We start from the raw sequence: 23,039 nt of genomic DNA, 5'->3' as shown, positions 1-23,039 counted from the left end.
CTTCCAGGACGGCACACGAGAGGATAATCAAGGAACCAAAAAGGCCTACTTTAGGGTGGGACCCTTGCCTGCAAGGTCTTCTGCTAGATGTCAGAATCTGATTTTATTTCATTTCACCACCTCCACTCCCTAGTGTGTGATGAAGGTATCCTAGCTGGATCATGTAAATGACCTGCAGGTCTGCTCCACCTATGCCCTTGTCTCCTCTTTGGATGCAAGGTCTAGGTGGCACGTGCTCTTAAAGAAAAAAAACATTCTGAGAGCCCGAGTATTTTTTAGGATAGAAAGGTTGGCTGTGCCAATATTCTAGCCATCGTGGTCGATAATGTCTGCCACTGCTGCATAGGACCATCTAGACATTTGTTCTGTGAAACAAGGACCTACTTTGATCAACCAAGACAAAACATCTGGTTTTAAGCCAGTAGTCTGTTCAGGAGAATGGTTTAGAAAGAAAAAAGGTCTCCTGATGGACAATCCTTGTGGGTCCCCTTTTTGTTTGCCATAGTCATGGTGAAACAGGGAATAACCCCGCTCAAGGATACTAGGTTTAAGGGAAGTTTATTCCCTTAATTCAAATGGCTGGACAGGTATGTGACTAAACAAGGCGTTTGGTGTGCTCCTGCACTCCCTTCAGTCCACCTGTTCACCTCCATTCATTGGAATGCATGCGACTTCATAGTGAGGACACTTATTGGTCAGTGTCAGGACCACAGGATGCCTTGGCGTGGCTCATTCATGCGCCCGCCAATACGCGTGGACAAAATTCTGACTCCAACGCACACTGCTAGACCGGTCAAAACGGCTGCACTGCGAGGCATTTGGCAAGTAGGTCTCATCCTGGTCATTCCCCACTTCTGGGTTTCTTCCCATCTGAATGCTGACATGTCGGCTGTGAAATTGTTCTATATACCCCAGGCTCCTTATAACTCTGCGAGTCAATATATTAAACTGCGCAGAAAAAGAGCCTGTTACTAAATTGCGAGTAACCACTGCATTAATTGGTATATAACAGAAAAGAAACAAAAGTGTCGGGGAAAGAAAAAAAAAACTTTTCACCGCCCCCTGCGTATAACACGCAGACACCTTTTACCCTATATTCTCAGGGTAAACACATGAGTGCCACACGCCAACAGAATACAGTATTCTGTAAATATCCGGTGTTTGAGGTCATGATTCACTCCAAGCACCAATGGAGTGTTAAGTTAAACAGATCCCTACCATAAGGGACAAATGCTATAGTAGGAGTAAAAGACGAATATTGGTTATTCACATCCAGTTCGTCCAAGGGGGTGACATGAAGAACATATACCGAGCCATAAACCTATCGGATCGGGAGAAACAGTCAGAATATTCTGATGCTGAATTTTTAAGCAAACAGCTCCTAAAAGCGTTACCCCTTTTCTACTAAGAAATAACCTGACAGGTGATTTTATGACCTCCTTCCAGTGTCCTAAAACCCTACTGGGTCCAAGGTCCAGGGAATTCTGGCATGCCTAGAAGTAAAGGCCTGCAATCAGAAATCTTGTTCCTTCCATGTACCTGGAAAATGAGGTCTGAAATAAAGTGACCAAAACATCTCTGATATACAGGTCATAAATCTTGTATTTCCGAAGGGTAGCAGGCTCAGACTTAACATGGAACACAAAGCAGGAAGACACCCCCAGCCTTCACTGCTGTGTTTTCTGATATACAGACACCTGTAGGATAGAGAAGACACAACCAACCTAAGAGATGTTGTGTAATTCTAATATGCAATAAGATACCATATAACCTCAGCCCAGAGAAAGGACAGAAGCTCCAAGTGTGAGTTTCTGATGCTTAATAGGTTATAGGTCCTGCATCCAACAGAGAGGCCACTAGCCAATATGGTGTTTTTTTGAGTAATTAAACGCAGAGGGTACAGACACCTTCTACTGCTGTGTTTTTTCCTATTTGCAGCGATCCCAGGTAATAGAGTCAAGACGGGATGACAAGAAAAAATTTAGTGTTGTCTATTCCTGAGACTGACCGCAGTACGGTCCTCTAAATCAACAGAAAGTAACACTAGCACCTAAAGTATATTTCTGATGATCATGAATTGCAGCCGCATGCAGACAACAAAAAAGGACATATGCGGCCTCAACCGTGTATGGCTGTTGCTATACTAACTGCAGTAATAACTAGCAGAGAGTGGTATTAACGCATTACAGATAAACAACAGGGTATAGGACAACAGATGTTACAGACAGTAACATTGTATATTCCTGATTACCAACACTACACAGTCATATACCCGATAGAAAAAACGCTACTAGCAAAAAACAATGCTGTGCGTTTCTGGATAGTAATGTTAAACCGTCATTGAACCCACAATACAAAGTTGTGCATGATTTTTATTAGAAAAAACTTGGACAGTTATATGACCAACAGAATGTTGCCGACAACTCAGTGTTACTAAATGCAACCTTGTCGGGTCATCTAATCAACAGAGATGCCACTAGCAAACGGAAACCTTGAAGCAGTGCATATCTGAATACATAAATATCATAACCAATAATACAATGTTATGCGTTTCTGTTTAGCAAAAATTGTACAGTCATATAATCAGCAGAAAAGTCGCTATCAGTAACTCAACGTCATGCGTTTCTGATAAGCAATAGTGTACAGACATGTAACCTCCAGAAATATTTACCAACAGTAAATCAATATGGTATGTATCTAAATAACAATATAACAGAGGTGTCACCGACAAATCAATGTCATACTTTTCTGATGAGCAATAGTATACAGTCCTGTATCCGACAGAAATATCACCCACAGTAATTCAATGTGGTGCGTTTCTGAATAACAATAGTGTGCGGTTATATAATAGATTGCGGTTATATAATAGATGTGTCACCGACAAATCAATGTCATACTTTTCTGATGAGCAATAGTATACAGTCCTGTATCCGACAGAAATATCACCCACAGTAATTCAATGTGGTGCGTTTCTGAATAACAATAGTGTGCGGTTATATAATAGATTGCGGTTATATAATAGATGTGTCACCGACAAATCAATGTCATACTTTTCTGATGAGCAATAGTATACAGTCATGTATCCGACAGAAATTTCACCCACAGTAATTCAATGTGGTGCGTTTCTGAATACCGATAGTGTGCTGATATATAATAGAGGCATCACCCACCATTCAATGTTTAAGCGTTTGACTAGGAACAGCGTACCGTTACCTAATCAGTTTTTGGTGAGTCATAGGATATTTATATATATATATCAGAATGACACAAGATAAAAGACTCCCCATGTTGTGTATTTCTGATGTGCGGACAGCCAACAACCTATCCTAGGCATAACCTGAATCTCAGATACTGATCCTTCCTCCCAGTGGAGGAACATGGTAGTTCCAGATAATGGAAATCTGAGGTGTTTGATTATACCACAGTAGTGGTAGCTGCTAACCTACTATAGCATAGGTCTGAGTAGGTGTAGCTGGTCCACACACAGGTGGGAGCGAGTCCTAGTCTCTACGGTCTTAACGAGCACAGACTCAGAAATCAATTAGGTCTCTCGTGAAGAGGTGACCATAACTTTTAGGCTGGAGGCAATCAGACACCTGTATGGCTGCTTAACTGGTTTGTTGCCTGAGCCACCAGAGGTTCAGATTAACCCTTACATACTGATAAATATAACAGCAGTGTAAGGAGGAAGTAATAGGTTGGAACCTGGGAAGATGTTGCAGACAATAAGCAACCCCCACAGGGGTAATATATACACTAAGCTGCCCCCCTTGTCGGGCCTATCCTAAGAGTTTAGGAGGTAAGTTTTTTTTTTTTTTTTTTTTTTTTTGGGGGGGGGTAAAAAACCTCTAACAACACCATTCTGTTAGATTCATGGCAGCTGGCCCTAATCCTTCAGGGATTCCTATAATCTCCTCAGAGGCCTGTATTGCCCGCAGGAGTCCATCCAGACCCTCTAGGGTGAAGGGACGTCCTGTTCAGCTTTGCTTTTCATATCCTCCCTGTCCTTTGCTTCCTCTACCCGGACTAAAGGGAATGAATGGAAGCGGGGGAAGGGCACTAGATACTATTCAGATGAGGCCTTCTTGGGAGGATATGTTTTCTCTAGGGATAAGCTCCTCTTATGTCAGACCCTAGGTTACGGACTGCCTGGCGGTTTCGTGGGAGGTTTTAACCGTTGCCGGTCTTTCCATCTGTATAGATGAGAGGACTTTGGACTTTGAGTGGGAGTTTATCTTATGACCCACATATTTATTTTTTAGAGGAGCTATACCCTGTAGCGGCAGGAGACCATTTATTTGGGATCTCCTGGGATCCGCTGGGGGGTTTCTGCCAGACAAGAGATATACACATATGCATAATATTACTTTGTCCTCCCCCAGGACTGCAGGTTTGTACTGGGGAGGGGAAAGGGTAAGGTGAGAAAACCAGTCCTGTCTGGCTGGCTCCAGGATCCCAGACTCCTGAAATCCAGGAGCTCTCACTCCCCTTCCCCCTCCTTTTCCAAGGGGGATTTGTACTCACTGCACCCCGACCTGGATCTGCTTGCAGTCACATATGCCTTCATCTCCTCCTGTTCCATGAGGAGGTTTGGCTGGGTCCATGGCTGTTGGTACCTCTTGCAGGGGCTATCCGCAAGCCGACCCTTCCGCCGCCCATGCTGCTCTCTAGGCGTTCCTTCCGGGTTGCGCTGTGAGGCAAAAGCCCACCTTCACTCAGAGAGGCTTGGAGCGCCATGTTTCCAAAAGTAGGAAGCAGTACCCGGGAAGAGAGAGCTCTTCAAATGGCGGCGTTTCTTCTGCACCCTAGCGATGGCAAGCCTCCCCGCAGCTCAGAGCGCTGGTGCACGCCTGGGGCGACCTGTGAGTTAGACCCGAAGGCCTACAGGTTAGTTCAGCCCTCCCCGGCCTCCCTAAGACCTGTCTCAACAGGGGTACCTTCGACCCTCCCCGGTCTCTAGGTATTCAAACAAAACAAACGTGACGATGTGTTCGGGAGAAACACAATCAATACTGGGGATCAAGGGGAAGGGTGGGGACTTTTAAATTGTTAAGTGATTGTGTTTCCTGTGGGGAGGAGCCATCATCTCTCGTGTGCCGTCCTGGAAGGTGATAAGAGAAATATGCCTGTAATCATCCTAATGTGTATGGCCACAAAGGATAACATTGAGCTGCTTCTACAGACAGAACACAAAACTCCTGTAGAAGCAGCAATTGTTACGCCAGTGTGCACAGAGCCTAAAGAGCATATGTATAAATCAATCAGTTAACGTGACATCTACGCCAGATAACTCATTCCCTGTAATTTAGAAAAACATGTGCATTATACTAGAATAATCCCTGTAATTTAACCCATGTACTAAATGTCTGGTTCATGCAACACTCACATGGTGTGCTCTGTATTTACAGAACCAAACGGAATTCTAATCAGCTCATGTAGTCCTAGTTTGTGATGATTAAGCAATGTTTTAACTTCCATGGGGTAGATAACAAGCACCTCCAGCTGTTGGCACATGCTTTTACACAAAGATTATCCAGTGTCCTGGGATGTCTCCATGCACGAACAGCCCAGTCTTTTCTGCTACACAGTAAGGATGACCTCTGGCTTGTTCGCATAGAACACACTGTCATGTATCCCCTATGCTTACACTGCTTTCCAGCTCCGTACATGTCTTTACCAGAAGTGTCAAACGCTGAAGAGTCTGGAGGAGGGCTTTAGTGCTGGAACAAAACAAAGGTAGTAGCCATGGGCCTCCAAAGAGACATTAAGCTTGTGAATGTGAGCAGTGCCAAGGCGGTGACATTCCTCTCGGGGTATCCCGGCATGCCTGGGGCGCCAGGGAAAAAAGGAGAGACTGGTACACAAGGAGAAAAGGGACAACGGGGAGACCCTGGGGAACCTGGAAAAGTTGGACCGGCTGGGCAGAAAGGGGAGCCTGGGCCTCAAGGAAAAACCGGCTTGACTGGGCAACAAGGGCTAAAAGGTGACACTGGAGACAGAGGAACAAATGGCGAAAAAGGTTTCACCGGACAGGTCTGCTCTACTCCTGCTGTCAGGAACTGTAAGGACCTGCTGGATAAGGGACATATCTTCAGTGACGTGTACACCATATGCCCTGATGGCCGGACACCCCTGACGGTGCTGTGTGATATGCACACTGACGGAGGAGGCTGGATTGTCTTCCAGAGACGTTGGGATGGATCCGTAGATTTCTACCGTGACTGGAAATCCTATAAGACCGGGTTTGGCAATCTTTGGAATGAGTTCTGGTTGGGAAATGATAACCTTCACCAGCTTACATCGTCAGGCAAATGGGAACTGCGAGTTGACCTGGAGGACTTTAACCTATTAAAGCTCTTTGCCAAATACCCATCCTTCAAGATCTTGTCTGAGGCTGAGAAATACAAAATATTGGTTGGCGACCTCAAGGAAGGAAATATATATGATGCCATGAAAATTCACAATAATGCACTGTTCAACACCCATGATCAGGACAATGAGGAGAAACAGGGAACGTGTGCAAAGAGCTATAAGGCGGGCTGGTGGTTCATAAATTGCTATAATGCTAATCTGAATGGAGTATATAAACTACCAAAGGAAACTGACTCCATGGTGGGTGTCGAATGGGCAACAAATGGAAAAAGGATCTCCTACAAACATTCCGAAATGAAAATAAGACCTATTTAATTCTATGTATACAAAAAAATACTGCGCAGGTCTAAAAGAACGTGAATAGTGATGACACTATGATGATGTTACATAAAAATTAAAGTGTAAAGAAATAATAAAAATAATAAAAGCAAAAAAAAAAAAAAAAAGAACACGTGCAGAGCCCGCCAGGAAGTGTGCACGGCGCTGCGCTAATAACAGCCAGGGAGACATTTCACGATCCCTGCAGCCGAGCCTCGGGACAATGTCTCCCTGGCTGTGATTAGCACAGCGCCGTGCTCACTTCCTGGCGGGCTCTGCACGTGTTCTATGCGAACACGCCAGAGCTCATCCTTACTACACAGTATATGTTCCAAGCATTCTTTCCTGGGAGGGTACTGCTACACATGCAAGTTCCCCTAGTTGCTCCGTCCAGTGACAGTCCCATCCAGCCACAGCAGCCTCTCAGAGTCTTAAAGGCTGCCAGCAGCGAAGCTGGGCAGCGCACCTGTGCCTCCACCCACTCCCAAACACCAGAGCCTTATGCACTGGGGCTGAATGCTCCGTGTGCATGGGGCCTTAAAAGCTGAACACCAGGAATACAGCTATTTTGTGAATGTGCAGACATACTAGGAGTTCAATTTAAAGACGTGCAAGATACCTTGTGGACTTATCGCAGTCGCATGCCCACTTTATATGACACCTAAGACCCTACCATTCCCTCCAACCTCCATGAACCGTATAATGACAGTTTAAAAAAAAAATCTGTTTTCATTATATATCTAACCCCTGATCCCATATTTTAGACTCAATGATGTCAGTAACAGTTCAGCTGGGGAGGAAATGGCTAAACAAACAATGCTGGACATTGTCCAGCTAGGAAATGAGGAGGGCTTTTTCCAATTTGTTTCTAAAGAACACTGTGGGAAGTTCACAGTGTGCAGTAAAATCTAAATCATTTCAGTACGGGAAAGGAGCCTGTGCAACTGTGAAAAACTAAAGGAAAGGCTGAAGCTCAGCATTTAAACACGGAAATCAACATGCTGAAAGAGTGGTGTGAACAACATGGCACGCATATAATAGAAGGTGTATGAAAACTTAAATCCGCTATGATTAATGGGCATTTAGCACTATTCTTTATACACTTTTTATTCCACTATGCCCATCCGTCATAGTCATTCAAGCTCTGACATACTGATCTAGAGATTAAATGCTCCTTGTGGAGAGATTATTTTATCACCGGGCCAACACAATACTTCCTTGTGGAACATAATTCCACTCAATCAGTAAGGAAATAAATCTTGAAAAATTCTCAGGGTTGAAAATAGGAAAAAAAATTATATATATATATATATATATATATATATATATATATATATATATATATATATATATATAATTTATTTATATTTATTTATTAACAAATATTGGTTATTGAGTAGTTTATCTTTCTGAAAACTAAGGCTGATATACAATTTCCTTTAGACCTACAATCAACCATGTAGTGCAAAGGCTTGCCTGATTTGATATTAATTTAAAATTTCTTAGGTTGTCTCCATACGAAAAGATCAATCAGAAAGTATGGTAGGCCTTGGCATGTTGAAAAGTAACCCAAAAATGGTGGGGGTTCATTACACTCTCATTCAATGTTCTAAAGATACTAAATAAAAGGATTACCTTTCTTTATCCACAGTCACTTGAACTGGGTAGGACTGATTACTCTTGTTTCCTGTACCCAACTGACCATAGGAGTTGGCCCCCCAAGCATACAATCCTCCTTCATCGGTTAGTGCTATGGTATGAGCATAGCCACACACAATCTGCAAAACACAACACCATTACCTGCAGAGTTCTAAGAAAATCAAGATAAAAATAAAATACAAAAAGGAAAAAAAAAAAAAAATTGTGTAAAGGATACATGATGAAAAAAAGCAAAACATTCCCTGCTATGGCGGCCTATTTATCATCCACCAAACACTTTGGAGCCTTTTTCCATTTTAGACGGCAGGAAATCCTGCACCATCACTCTCCAACGCTCCTTTGTATGAGGAATTAAACATCAGCAGGAAAGGGGGTGACAATTAAGACAGTAAGCATTTACTAGCACAGCAAGCACAATAATTCTCCAGATGTCAGAAAATGTTGGTTCGTGGTAAACAATAAATTCAGAAGATGTAATGATCAATAATGTTTGCAAGCTTTTTTTTTCACAAGAAAAATGTTTGCAAGCTTACTCGCTGTACACTGTGTACTGGAGTCCAGGAATGTGCACAGGCTAATAGAGATCCATTGTGATGTGTGCAACACAAACTACCGTAGTCAAAATTAGACTGAGGTGCATAGATAAAAGGCAAAACCCAGCCCCTAATCACATTGATCTCTACATAAAAAAACAAATGCCCGTGGGACTTTTGGAGGGTTGTGCCAAAATAAAAGTACCAAAATAGCAAAGATAGATAAAAAACACTTTTACAACTTTATTGTTTTAATTAACATATAGACTATCAACAAACAAACAAACATACCATTAAAAAATAAAAACATTTTTTTACCAATATGAAATATAGTGCATTTAAGTTGAAACCACAACACAAAAAACAGTTTGACAAATCTAATACTAGTACAACCCCGCTCAACGCATTTCGTGAAAGTTCACAGGAGAATAGGTAGGTTTCAAGCTACACATGGCACCCTTTTCCCAGTGAGAGATGACTCTAATAATATTTTTGATGTACCAAGTGAAAAAACTTTTTTTAACTAGGGGTTAATGTGTAAATATGAAACTTAATCACCCTTTTATTTACTTTTTTTTTATATTTTTATAAATATTTTGATTACATGGTCTCTGTAGATATCCTTGATCAGCTTAAAAACTGCCTGTTCTCCTGAAGAAGTGAACGTTGTTTTAACGAAACATGTTGAGACGGGTTGTACTAGTATTGGATTTATGTCATACTATTTTGTGTTCGAATATCAAATGCACTATATTGCATGTTGGTACATTTTTTATATTTTCCATTGAATGTTTTTTTTTTTTTTAATGGTCTATATGTTAATTGAAACAAAATAGTTGTAAAAATAGGATTTTTGTACTCACCGTAAAATCAATTTCTCCGAGTTCATGGACGGACACAGCAGCATTGACCTTAGGGTACCTTTTCTCTAGGAGAGACTAGCCCGAAAAAAACAGCACTTTTAGTGTTAAAAACACTTTTCAGTACAGTACCTCCCATGGGGGCATGTCCCCTGGATACATCCCACTCTCTGGAAGCAACCAGCCTCAGTTCGTAGACCAGCAGTACAAACAAAGGAGGGGTGGGTGCGGTGTCCGTCGATGAACTCAGAGAAATGGATTTTACGGCGAGTACAAAAATCCTATTTTCTCTTTCGTTCATGGACGGACACAGCAGCATTGACCTTAGGGACGTCCCCAAGCAGTGTCAAAAATTTCGAGGGGTGGGAAAAACCACAGCAAACCAGGCTTCACCCCCGAACAAACCAGAGTTCCTCAACGGAGGAACTTCAACCTTAGACTGCCGCCTGTAAAATCTTGCGGCCTTACAAATCTGTAAGACAGACGGAAAGCCCAAGAGGCACCAATCGCCCTGGTCGAATGCGCCGTGACCTGAAAGGGAGGCGCCTGCCCCTTTAGGGCATAGGACTGGAGCACAACTTGTCTGATCCATCTAGAAATGGTGGCCGACGGGACCGCCAGACCTTTTTTAGGACCAGTCACCGACATGAACAGTGAGTCCGACCTCCGAAACGGAGCCGTAGCAGACAAGTACACTCGTAGGTTCGAACCACGTCCAAAGAATGTACAGTGGTCTCCTTCGGGTTTTTCGGCTGAGGGCATAAAGGATGGAAGAACAATGTCCTCATTAATGTGAAAGGCTGAAACAACTTTTGGAAGGAATGATGGCTGCGGACGCAGCACCACCTTATCCTTATGGATGACTAAGTAGGGAGCCTTGAAAGACAAGGTCGCCAGTTCAGATACTCGTCTGACCGAAGTAATTGCCACCAGGAAAACCACCTTCTGAGACAGAGTCAACAAGGGGATCTCCCGAATGTTCTCAAACTGAGCTTTTTGAAGCGCCTAAAGAACTAAATTTAAGTCCCATGGAGGTAGCGGAGGACGCACAGGTGGGGCCACATGCCGGACCCCCTGCACAAACGTACGCACCAAAAAGTGCGATGCCAAGGGTCGCTGAAAGTAGACCGCTAGAGCCGAGATCTGACTCTTCACCGTACTCAAGGCTAAAGCCTGATCCATTCCGCGCTGTAAAAACGGCAAAATTTGAGACACCACGTATGTACGAGGGTGCCATTTCATCTCTTCACACATGTAGGCCCTCCATGTACGATGTAGATCTTTCGTGACGTGGACTTCCGTGCCCGTAGCATGGTAGAAATCACCAGGCCTTCAACACCTGTCTCTCAACAGCCACGCCGTCAAAGCCAGCGACTGTAAAGCAGGGTGAAAGATAGGACCTTGTGACAGCAGGTCTTCTCTCAGGGGTAGACGCCAAGGAACGTCTGCCACCAGCCGCACCAGGTCTGCGTACCAGGGACGGAGTGGCCAATCCGGGGCGATCAGGATTGTTGGTATCCCCTCGGCTTTCACCCTGCGTAGTATATTAGGCGGTAGACCCAAGGCGCTACCAGCGCGTCTGACGCGTCAGCCCACGGATCCCTCGATCTTGTCACAAATCGACACCTTCCAATTGAGACGGGACGCTAGAAGGTCCACGTCTGGAGTGGCCCATTTCTGGCACCGAGCCTGAAACACTTCCGGGTGTAGCGACCATTCTCCTTGGTCCAGCTTTTGGCGACTTAGATAGTCGGCTTGCCGATTCAACACCCCCGGAATGTACACCGCCGACAGAGCTGGAAGGTAGCTTTCGGCACCCCGGAGGATGTGCGCAACTTCCGTCGTCGCAGCCGAGCTTCGTGTGCCCCCCTAATAATTGACGTATGCCACGGCCGTGGCGTTGTCAGACCACTTGGAGAGACACAACTTGATCGCTCGGAGCTCCAATACATTGATCGGAAGACGGGACTCCTGAGTCCAACGCCCCTGGGCTGACTGGACATCCCAGACGCCCCCCCCAGACGGAGAGGCTGGCATCCGTTGTGATCACTGTCCAGTGACACGGCAGAAATGATTTCCCGGTCCGGAGCACCGGAGACGTCAGCCACCACACTAGGGAGGACTTGGTCAGTCGACTCACCCGAATCTGGTAATCCAGAGTCAAAGGAAGCTTGTTCTATCGTGACAGAATCTCCTTCTGTAACAGTCGAGTGTGTAATTGGGCATACGGGACTGCCTCGAAAGAGGCCACCATGAGACCCAGTACTCTCATACAAAAGCGAAGCGATGCCCATTTCTGGGTCACCCACTGCTGCACCGCAGAGTGCAGAGACTGCAACTTCTCTGCTGGGAGAAAAACTTTTGCCTCCAAAAAATCCAGGACCAACCCCAGATACTCCAGCCGCAGAGACGGTACCAGTACTGACTTCTGGATATTCAGCAGCCAACCAAATTCTCGGAGGGTCTGACAGGTGATAGACACATCCTCTTCTAACTTGAGCTTGAGGAAGCTCTCAGAAGAAGGTCGTCCAGGTATCTCACGATAGCCATCCTGCGCTGCCGCAGCAGGGCCAGAATCGGGGCGAGCACCTTGGTAAAAACCCACGGTGCCGAGGCCAGTCCGAACGGGAGGGCCACAATTTGAAAGTGGTCCTCTCCAATCGCAAAACGCAGAATCTCTGGTGTTTTGCACATATGGGGATATGCAGGTACGCGTCCTTGAAGTCCAAGGACGCTAGGAAAACCCCCTGATGGAGCGCTGCTATTACTGAACGCATAGACTCCATCCTGAACTTTTGTACTTTGACAAAGCACACCGTCCTCTTGGGGATTACAAACAGATTGGGGTAAAACCCCTGAAAACGTTCCTGTGCGGGAACCGGCACAATCACTCCTCTGGACAGCCCCTGACAGATCCCTCAGGCGACCCGGAGGAAGCCGGAGGGAAAATATCTGTTTGGCGGACAAGAGAGAATTTCTATCTTGTACCCCGAGGAAACTACTTCGCAAACCCAACGGTCGGAAAGAAGAGACCTCCACCGAGCCGTGAATTCGCGAAGCCGGCCCCCCACCCGAGTTGCAGGTGGGGGCAAACCTTCAGGCGGAGGCAGCAGTCTGCAGGCTTGTTGGGCTTGCGGTACCAGGTGCGCTTTTGTCCTCAGCGGACGCCTTAGCACCCTAAAAACTTTTTCCTGTCGCACTTGGCGAGCGAAAAGACCGCTTGGGGGTAGTAAAAGAGGGCCCTTGCCTGCAGTGAGGCTCCTTTTCCTTCCCAGACTGGGAGAGCAGAGTGCTCTTACCGCCTGTGGCATCCTTTAGATGCCATCCAGGGAAGCCCCAAAGAGCCGTTTACCCTTAAAGGGTAAGTCCACCAGGGACTTCTTAGAGGACTGGTCCGCAGACCAACCTTCAGCCACACAAGGCGGCGTAGTACCACCGCGGAGGCCCTGGAAAGCAAGGGAAGCGTATCCAGGGCTGACCCACAGACAAACTTTAGACCTTGGACCAACTGGTCGGCCAGGTCAACCCAGGTCTCAGAAGCATTCTGCGCCTCCAGCTCCTGCACCAGGGACTTAGCCCGTTCGTTGAGAGTCTGTGACACCAGAGCCCCGGCCAAAACCGGTCTCACTGCCGACCCCCCCTGTAAATAAAGAGCGGGTCGCAGCCTCAGCTCTCCCGTCTGCGGGGTACTTAAAGGCGGGAGCCCCTTCCACAGGCAACGTGGTAGCTTTGTTCAGCCTGGACACAGGGGGGTCCACTGACGGAGGAGATACCCTTTTGGGGAGGATTTCCAAAAAAGTGGGTAACGGACCGCAAAGTACCTTGGTATAGCAAAAGCTTTCTGCGGCCGATCCCATTCCTTGTATAACAAGTCGTCCAGATACGGAACACAAGGAAACACTTTTAAAAGGGACCAAAAGGGACCGGCATGTCTGATGCCTCCGCCAACTCCTCAAGTTTAAGAGTGTCCCGCACCGCAGTGATAAGAGCTCCAACAAACTCCTTATCCTGCTTTGACCCTGAAGCAGAATCATCCTCACTGTCCGCGTGGGTTAAGTCTGGATCCTCTGACATGACAGAAGTGTGGTCAAGAGCAGATGGGGATGTCTCTGCATCAGAGACATCCCCAGAAGCCGGCTCAGGGAGGGGGCACTTTTTACCCCCCTTCTGGCCACTAGCCGCTTCTATCCTGGCACAAACGCCTCCAGGACTGCCGTCACAGCATCCAACGAGGCCACAGGAGCAGGGGCACTAAGGGTTAACTCTGGCATGATTGGGGAAGAAGCCTCACATGAGGGCCCTGGTGGTTTGCAGACCCAAAACCGACCCACCGGTCACCCTCCTGGCTGATGAGAGCAGGGACCCCCAGGAACTCACCATCCAGGACAGGCTGTACCGCTGTGCAGAGCTGAGAAAGGTGCTGTCTGTGCTGTGTCGTTCTCCCTCAGAGAAGAAGCTGCGGTGCGCGCAGTTATTACAGGCACTAGAGGCCAAAGAATTTCTAAAATGGCCGCCGACATGCACAAAACAGCAAGCGGGCTACAGGAAAATGGCCGCCAATGTATAGAGCCGCGGCTCCGGCAAAATGGCGGCCGTACACGTGCATTATACAGCAAAAAACACACAGCCCAACACAGACAGAGCACTTAGTAAAAAAATACCAGCCCAGTATAGTACAGTACACACACAGTACCCCCAGCAGCACAGCCCCCCTGGCAGTCGCAGAGCCCCCTCAGGTGGACCCCCACTTCACAGCCGCCACCCAGAAATGGGGAAGGAGGGAGAGCAAAGGGAGAGGGGAAAGCAGGGCGGACCCTCAGTCGACCTCCCCAGGAATTTACCAGCCAAAATCACCCCGCTGAAGCAAGGGGACACTACTTACCCATCCTGCGACCACCGGCTGGAGGCATTCCAGACAGAACCAATGTCCGCTTGCGGCATGGCTGTCGGCCCGGCACACTGTGACACAGCCATAGAGACCGGTCATATGTGCGCCCTGGAACATGTAGTTCACCGGCCGCCCCTGGAGCAACGGGGCATGTCGTGGACGGCCTAGTGAAAGACCGGCACACGCTCGATGGCCGAACATGCGAAGACTACAATGATCCAAAATCCAGCCGGTCACCCAGTCGGCAGTTGATAGTAGATCCCAGGATCCAAAAAGCAGGAACAAAAAATAATCAAGGCGAAAAAAAAAAAAAAAAAAAAAAAATCGCAAAAAAACACCAGAGCACATGGACTCTGGAAAAGGCCAAGCTCTCCTGACACTAGGCAGATGAAAACTGAGGCTGGATGCTTCCAGAGAGTGGGTTGTACCCGGGGGACACGCCCCCATGGGAGGTGCTGTACGGAAAAGTGTTTTTAACACTAAAAGTGTTGTTTTTTTCTGCCTAGTCTCTCCCAGAGAAAAGGTACATAACCCTAAGGTCAATGCTGCTGTGTCCGTCCATGAACGAAAGAGAAAGTGTATTTTGGTACTTTATTTTGGCGCAAACCTCCAAAAGTCCCATGGGCATTTGTTTTTTATGCAACAGAAACTACAGTATGACAACACACTGGCACAGTTAGATACATTTCTATGAATATATAGTAGTCTATATACAAGAAAGGGAACAGACAGACCAAGGAAAAAATAATTGATTTGAGGACAAATCAAATAATTGATCCAAGCAGACAGACATCTGAAGAGAGTAACAATAAATTTTCAAATGTAAACAATTGAAAATATTTGGTTAAAGAAATCCTGTCAGCTGATAACTTCCTGTGGTCTCTGCCTATGTGGAAGGTTATCAGATACACTATTCCCAGCTATTCTGAAGACTACAGAACCTCTCCCCTGTTCTGTCTGAGGGGGACAATGCTATTTCTCCATATATACAGTAATGTGAGTAAACTGCCATCATCCTTTAACAAGAAGTGTGTTACAGGAACTTTCAAATGTCAAAATAATAATAAAATAAAAATACGATAAGTGCATCTACCGCATGCAAGGCTAGCAATACACACTTAAGCAGGGTACACACTCTAATGCCTTGTACACACAGTCGGACTTTTCCCCACCAAAAGTCTGCCGTGAGTCCGTCAAAAGTCCGACGGAAAGAAAGAGAACAGGTTCTCTAAGGTCCGTCGGACGTCCTAAAAAAAACAAAAAAAAAAAAACCCACACACGTCGTGTGTACGAGGCATAGGAAAACCAGAAGAAAAATTCTATATGCGGCACAATGGTTTGATTTTCGTATAGTGTGTACACAACTTTCGAAATCTGATTTAAACTTTGCAGATTAACATTTCCGAAGGGACAAACTATTTTTCGTATGTGAAGCGAACTCACGATTTTGCTCTAAGGTATAACTGTTATCGTACGAGAAAAAAAAAATTGATACAAAAGACTGCATATGATCAAAAACAACAACAACAACAACAAGCCTTTGTCGTTTGAGAATTTTCGTACAATTAGTACCATTCTCAGTTTCGACCTGCTGTGAAAATCGTTAGTCTGAATGAGTGTAATGAGCCTTATGCCGCGTACACACGATCATTTTTCGGGTTCTAAAAAATTTTGTTTTTCGGGTTGTAAAAAATGATCGTGTGGGCTAAAACAAAGTTTTAAACCCGCGCATGCTCAGAAGCAAGTTATGAGATGCTCGTTCAGGTAAAACTACCATTCATAATGGAGTAAGCACATTCATCACGCTGTAACAGACAGAAAAGCATGAATCGTCTTTTACTAACACGGAATCAGCTAAAGCAGCCCAAAGGCGAATGGAACTTCTCTTTTAGAGTGCCGTCGTACGTGTTGTACGTCACCGCGCTTTTTTCATCATTTTTTAAAAACAATGGTGTGTGGGCAACGTCGTTTTTAATGATGAAGTTGGAAAAACATTGTTTTTTGGATATGCTGAAAAACAAATTTTTTTTTCCATGCCGAAAAATGATCGTGTGTACACGGCATCAGGCTCTAGAAAAAACAACGTTTTTTTTTCCACTTGATCATTAAAACGCCCTTGCCTACACACAATCGTGAAAAAAAATGCTCTACCAAAGCGCGGTGACGTACAACGGCACTATAAAGGGGAAGTTCCATGCGGATGGCGCCACCCTTGGGGCTGCTTTAGCTGATTTTGTGTTAGTAAAAGAAGATTTGCGCTTTTCTGTCTGTTACAGCGTGATGAATCATTACGAACGGTAGTTTTACCAGAACGAGCGCTCCCGTCTCATAACTTGCTTCTGAGCATGCGCAGATTTTTCACGTCGTTAAATCCCACACACGACCATTTTTTACAACCCGAAAAACGACAACGTTAAAAACGTTGTGAAAAAATAGAGCATGTTCGAATTCTTTTCCCGGTCATTTTTTAGAACCCGAAAAATGCTCTGAAGCCCACACACAATCGTTTTTAACGACATTAAAAAAAAAAATCATTTTTTAGAACCCGAAAAATAATTGTGTGCACGCGGCATTAGATTTCACTCGTTCAGCTGACTCCTTTGATTTTAAAACAGGCTTTTGTTGAGCTGGATGGTGCGGACATGGCCACTCACAATTAAAATTTAAAAATTCGAGCCTAGCAAGGTCAGTTTAAGGACTAGCAAGATGGCATACAAGTTACATTTTGGTTTTGGGGTTCAGATACACTTTACCATATTGATTTGCCTTTGTTAACAATTGTAGTAATACATTGTGGCGATAAGTCACTTATACAATATGTACTGTAATATAATAAGACTATTAAGTGGTTCAAATAAAACATAAGCCTTATGCTGGCCATACACTGTATGAAAAATCGTCCAAACACATTTTCGAAAAACGAACATTCGGCTGTGAGAACAAACGAGTGCCATCATGTAATGACCGATAAATCGTTCAGTGAACATAAATGAATACATTTTTTGTTATTTTCTTTACATATACCTAGTGCAGACAGTTTGGACGGGAAACATGTTAACCTTTCAATTTATCGTTCGTTAGAAAATTCCCAAACTTGGCCTTTGTTTTTTTGGCTCAAAATTGTCCCAACAATTGCCGATTTTGTGCCCTAATGGCCGAAAAACGAACGAACTGGCCAAATGACCGAATTTCGGACAATTTTTTGTATAGTGTATGGCCATCATTAGGGTCAGGGCAGAGACCTTTCTGTACAATACATACATCCATCTAAAACTGTAACTATTGGACACTGATTGTACAATGTCACCAAGTGGCAACTGCAGAAGCAACCAAATTAAAGTGGTTGTAAACCCACTGTTACAACTTGCACCCACTGGTAAGCCTACCTGTAGGTGCAAGAAATATCTCCCTAACCTACACTGTTAAGGAGATATTTCCACAAAAACGGGCACCGCTGTCTAACAGGTGCAGGCGCACTGAGCGTGCTGTTTTTGTGAATGGGGGTTAATGCCGTGTTTTCGCGCATGCGCGGGGATTACATCATCGCCGGAGCGGTGAAAACAGGAAGAAGCTCCAGGGGACATGGCGGCAGTGGTGGACAGGACAGAGGCGGACTTTGATCTCAGGTAAGTGCCACATAATGAGCTAGTATGCTGAGCACTGTGTTTTACTGTATATTGGTTCTTTATGCATGCTGGCAGTCAGTTTATTTCTTGAGGGATTGCAGGCCAAACTAAAGCCTCGTACACATGATTGGATTTTCAGACAGGAATTGTATGATGGCAGGATGTTATCCTACCGTTTGTATGCTCCAGCAGGCAATTGTTGTCGGAATTTCCGACAACGAATGTGGGATAGCATGCTTTAAAAATTTCCGACAACAAATGTGTGATGTCGGATTATCTGATCGGGTGTACACAAGTCCGTTGGAAAAAAATCCAAAGTGCAAACACGCATGCTCAGAAGCAATGCTAACCATAACACAACATTAGCAGAAGTTGCCCAAAGGGTGGCGCTAAAGAGCTGAAAAAACATGTAGTTTCATGTTTGTTGGCCAACAATTATTTTCTGTTTGTATGCAATACAAGTTCACAGCCAACACCCTTCGGACAAAAGTCCTACGATTTGTCAGCGGAAAATTGGATCGTGTGTACGAGGCTTAAAGTGGAGGTCCACCCTAAAATTAAACTTCACTTTAATAGCTTAGCTGTAATCTAAAATATATATATATTTTTTTTACAAAAACTTGCCTGTAAATTGCTGTTACTAGGCAGGTTTGCTAATCTGCCTAGTTCCTGGACCGCGGTGGGTCTTCTCCCCTTCTCAAGTCGAGTGGCCTCCTGGGAAATGAGTGTCACCATTTCCCAGGAGTCTGTGCGATTTACTCTGCCGAAAAATCTACGAGCGCCCTTTTACTGCGCATGCGAGAGATAGAGAGGTGCATGCTGGTTACCCCAGCATGCACCTCTCACTGAAAAACCAGGAAGACACAGGAACCGGGCTTCACATGCCCACAGCTATGATGGAAACGGCCTCAAGATCGCAGGGAGGATATCAGGTAAGTGTTCGCACTGATTTCTGTAACGATTGGGTATTTATCAATATGTTTTAGGGAATATTCACTGTAATTAAATTTATATTGCCCAAAAAAAAAAAAAAAAAATTATGCCGGGAAGCCCACTTTAGTGGTGGAAAACTGCCAACAAACACAGAAGCTGTATGCTCTTCTGTATCCACTGAGTGCATACCTAGCCATACACGGCTTGAATATCATCGGATTCTTATGAATAGGTTGAAATTCAAGCTTAGGTTGGTCCTGTCAACACTTCTTCAAATTGCGATTTCAATGGCCAAACAGTGACTGCAGCCAACCAGCTTTTTTTAGACGTGGTAGTGGGAGGTTCGTTCATCCATGCCGTTCAGCATGAATGGGGGAAAAAAATCAAGTGATTTCTCTGGTTCAGCCTGCTAGGTTGAACAAAATAATGGGTAGATTCACGTACATTGCCGCAACTTTGCGGCGGCGTAGCTTAAGGAATTTAAGATACGCCGCCGTAAGTTAGGGAGGCAAGTACATGATTCACAATGTACTTGCCTGCTAAGTTACGGCGGCGTAGCCTAAATCGGCGGGCGTAAGGGCGCCTAATTCAAATGTGTTTGAGGGGGGTGTGTTTTGTTAATTGGGCTTGACCTCACGTTTTTTCCTTACTGCGCATGCGCCGGGCGCCTACATTTCCCAGTGTGCATTGCGGCTAAGTACGCCGCACGGGCCTATTGATTTCGACGTGGACGTAAACTACGTAAATCCCGATTCACGGACGACTTACGCAAATGACGTAAAAAATTCGAATTTTGATGCGGGAACGCCGGCCATTACTATTGCAACTAGGGCCTAGCTCTAACTTTACGCAGCCTATCTCTTACGCAAACGGCGTAAAAGTACTGCGTCAGCCGGGCGTACGTTCGTGAATCGGCGTATCTACTAATTTGCATAATCTACGCCGACCGCAATGGAAGCGCCACCTAGCGGCCATCCGAAATATTGCAATCTAAGATATGTTTAAGCGTATCTCTGTTTGAGCATACGCTTAAACATAAGTCGGCGTAGATTCTGAGTTAGGTCGGCTTATCTACTGATAAGCCGGCCTAACTCTTTGTGAATCTACCTATATGTCTTTACATTTATAGTCAGCTTAAAAGGAGTTGTAAAGGAAAACATTTTTTTTGCTGAAATGACTGTTTACAGGGTATAGAGACATAATAGTTAACTGATTCCTTTTAAAAATGATTAAAAATAGATACAAAATCAATCATATAATGTACCTGCAGTTTCTAGTTTCGTTTTTGCATGTTGTTTCCTGCCTCTCTGCTGTACAGAGCCACAGAGCCAATACAGGGCAGTGATGGTTTGGAAAACGAAACTGAATGGTGCTGAGGGGTTTTAGACACACAGTAACCACACCTCCTTGATTAGTGACCACAGAGAGAAAGCTCCCAGTACTGTGGTTATCAGGAAACAGACAACCAGGAAGTGTGGAGATCAGAGAAGAATTGCAGCAACTTGAGAGCAAAAACGAACAATGAGGACATGAAAACAGCACTGCATTAAGGTAAAGGAAGCTATTAAGATTAATGCACCATCACTGTCCACAAAACTTTACTAAACAGAACCTGCATACGCAATGAAAAAATATATCTGCCCCACGCAGAAATTTAATAACAGAACATAGAAACATAGGTTTTTGAAGCAGTTGATCGACTCTTCGAACAGATTACTTTTATAATTATATGTAGAAACGCTAAAATATAATGTTTCACTTTTTCAAACTATTACACAATTTTATGTGGATGATATATACCAGCCTGGCTTATATCACAGAGGCAGGAAAAAATAAACCTGCCTCATTTCTCCATTTCCAGATAAGATTTGCAATGTCTGTCATACGTTACAGCCTTATATTTAGATTACAGGAAATCATTAAACTAAACACACCTGTTCCACACGAATACCTTGAAGAGCTGCTATTCTGCACGGTGTTGGCTGGTTGCCACTGCTTCCCAACCCCAGCTGTCCATTTCCGTTGTAGCCCCATGCATAAACCTTCAACAGAGAACAACACAAGAAAAGGTGAATGGAGGCTTTTAGGGGGCATCTGAGCAGTTATTATGCTAATGTATCATCTTCTACATAAAATGTAAAATACTCAACTTTCCTTGAACAAATATCCTTCTCATGATAATTTTACAGCCATTGCACAATGACTCATTTCCATATCCTCTGACATCACACTGCAAATCATAAAATTCATACAATATTTATATTGACTATTAATGTGTGCGGGTGAAAAGAAGGGTAATAGTTCAATGATAGGTTATCTTTCGTAGGATGTGGAACCCTGTTTACTTACCATTTATAAAAGGAAGTGTTTTGTCTAATTGTCTGAACTAAACTGAGTAATTAACCACTTAAGAGGAAATGAAGTTGCGCTGGAATTAAATACTAACAAAACTAAACTAATAAAGTGTACATATAGGGACCATGTGTGAACAAAGTAACCCTTTTACATTGAATAGAGATAAGTCCAACTGTGAAACAAAGTTCAAAATGGCAAAGGCAAGCCAAATCAGCTTGCAGCTGTACTCCCAATTGGAAAAATGTTGTGAAACAAATCTTGTGTCTTAAACGTTGAAACCAATCCTGATGATAGGAGGTCCAATATGTAGTACAAACTAAATAACCACCACCAAAGATACACCTTTAAAAGATGGAGGATTACCAGAAGGCAAGCATTACAAGCCTGCGACTGTAAACCCCAGCCTGGGCCTTTAAGTAGTCCGCACCGGATATAAATGGATTAAGGAAACCTCCAAATGGATCATCAGCAGGTTATGTGTAACAAAGAAATAAGATATACATAGTATGGCTGTTGCTGAATTAAGTGCCACCACCACCACCAGATCACCTAGTAAATTGAAGGCTTACCAGAAGCCAAGTATTATGAGCTTGTGGCTATAAACCCTAGCCAGGGCCTTTGTATGGACCGGCTGCTGACCCAAATGTCTCGAACGCCCGTTCCGCTCGGATCGTCACGTCATACGTCAGCACGTCACCTTCCCGACGTACGTTTCGTCATAAAATTTTTCCAATTGGGAGTACAGCTGCAAGCTGATTTTTTTTTTAAAATCAAAAACGACGTTTATTGAGCATAAAGAGAAAGGATGACAGGCACGTTAATAATCGGTGCAACATGCACCACAAGCAAGGATACAATGCAATGTCAGGTATACACACATGACGGACACAACAAGGAAATAGTGAGCTACATATGCAAGGTAATACATGTGGAAAATGCACAGTTGTAGGCCGATGGACAGGAGCACGGAGCCCTACTCATCAGGAGTAGCACAGGCGGAGGCCTCCCCCAACCACCTGTCCCATACTTTGTGATATTTATTGGGGCAGCCCCTGTGGACATATAGCAGTTTTTTAAAGGGTAGGGTTGCGTTAACAGCTCTAATCCATTGTTGCAGGGTAGGGGGTGGTCCCCTCATCCAGGTTCTAGCTATCTGAAGCCTGGCAAGGAACAACGTCTCTTGTAGAAAGATGTTGAGGTATTTCTCGGCCTCAGACAGTGAAAGAAGCCCGAGTAAGCATTGGCGGGGCCATAGGCACAATGGTGACCCCATACGGTCGTGAAGGAACTGGACCACCTGTGTCCAGAAACCTTGCACACAGGGGCATTCCCAGAGGAGGTGATAGAAGGAGGCGTTGGAACAGCCACAGCCTGGGCAGTTGGGGTCACTGCCCGGTCTAAACTTTGCGATTCGATGAGGTGTCAGGTATGAACGATGTAGGATGTATAGTTGGGTGAGACGGTCTGAGATTTTGGGAGACACTAGTCTGCAATT

At 44.7% G+C, this 23,039-nt stretch overlaps 2 protein-coding genes across 4 annotated transcripts in view; one reads left to right on the top strand and one right to left on the bottom strand.

Annotated features, from left to right (window-relative positions):
- Positions 1-23,039, bottom strand: part of RCBTB2 (RCC1 and BTB domain containing protein 2) — a 90,166-nt gene that overhangs the window by 29,354 nt on the left and 37,773 nt on the right. For all 3 annotated transcript variants that reach the window (XM_040341230.1, XM_040341229.1, XM_040341231.1), the window contains exons 6-7: positions 21,124-21,231; positions 8,326-8,468 (exon numbers count right to left, since the gene is read on the bottom strand). In XM_040341230.1, coding sequence (XP_040197164.1) covers positions 8,326-8,468; positions 21,124-21,231 — 251 coding nt within the window. The remainder of the gene's footprint in view (positions 1-8,325; positions 8,469-21,123; positions 21,232-23,039) is intronic.
- LOC120929605 (ryncolin-1-like) lies at positions 5,765-6,741 on the top strand. Its single transcript, XM_040341232.1, has one exon. The coding sequence runs from the start codon at positions 5,824-5,826 to the stop codon at positions 6,685-6,687; it is 864 nt and encodes a 287-aa protein (XP_040197166.1). The 5' UTR covers positions 5,765-5,823; the 3' UTR covers positions 6,688-6,741.

The sequence above is a fragment of the Rana temporaria genome, chromosome 2 (assembly GCF_905171775.1).
Source record: "Rana temporaria chromosome 2, aRanTem1.1, whole genome shotgun sequence".
Lineage (NCBI taxonomy): Eukaryota > Metazoa > Chordata > Amphibia > Anura > Ranidae > Rana > Rana temporaria.
Note: the sequence above shows the minus strand (reverse complement) of the source record. Positions and strands in the feature narration are given on the sequence as shown.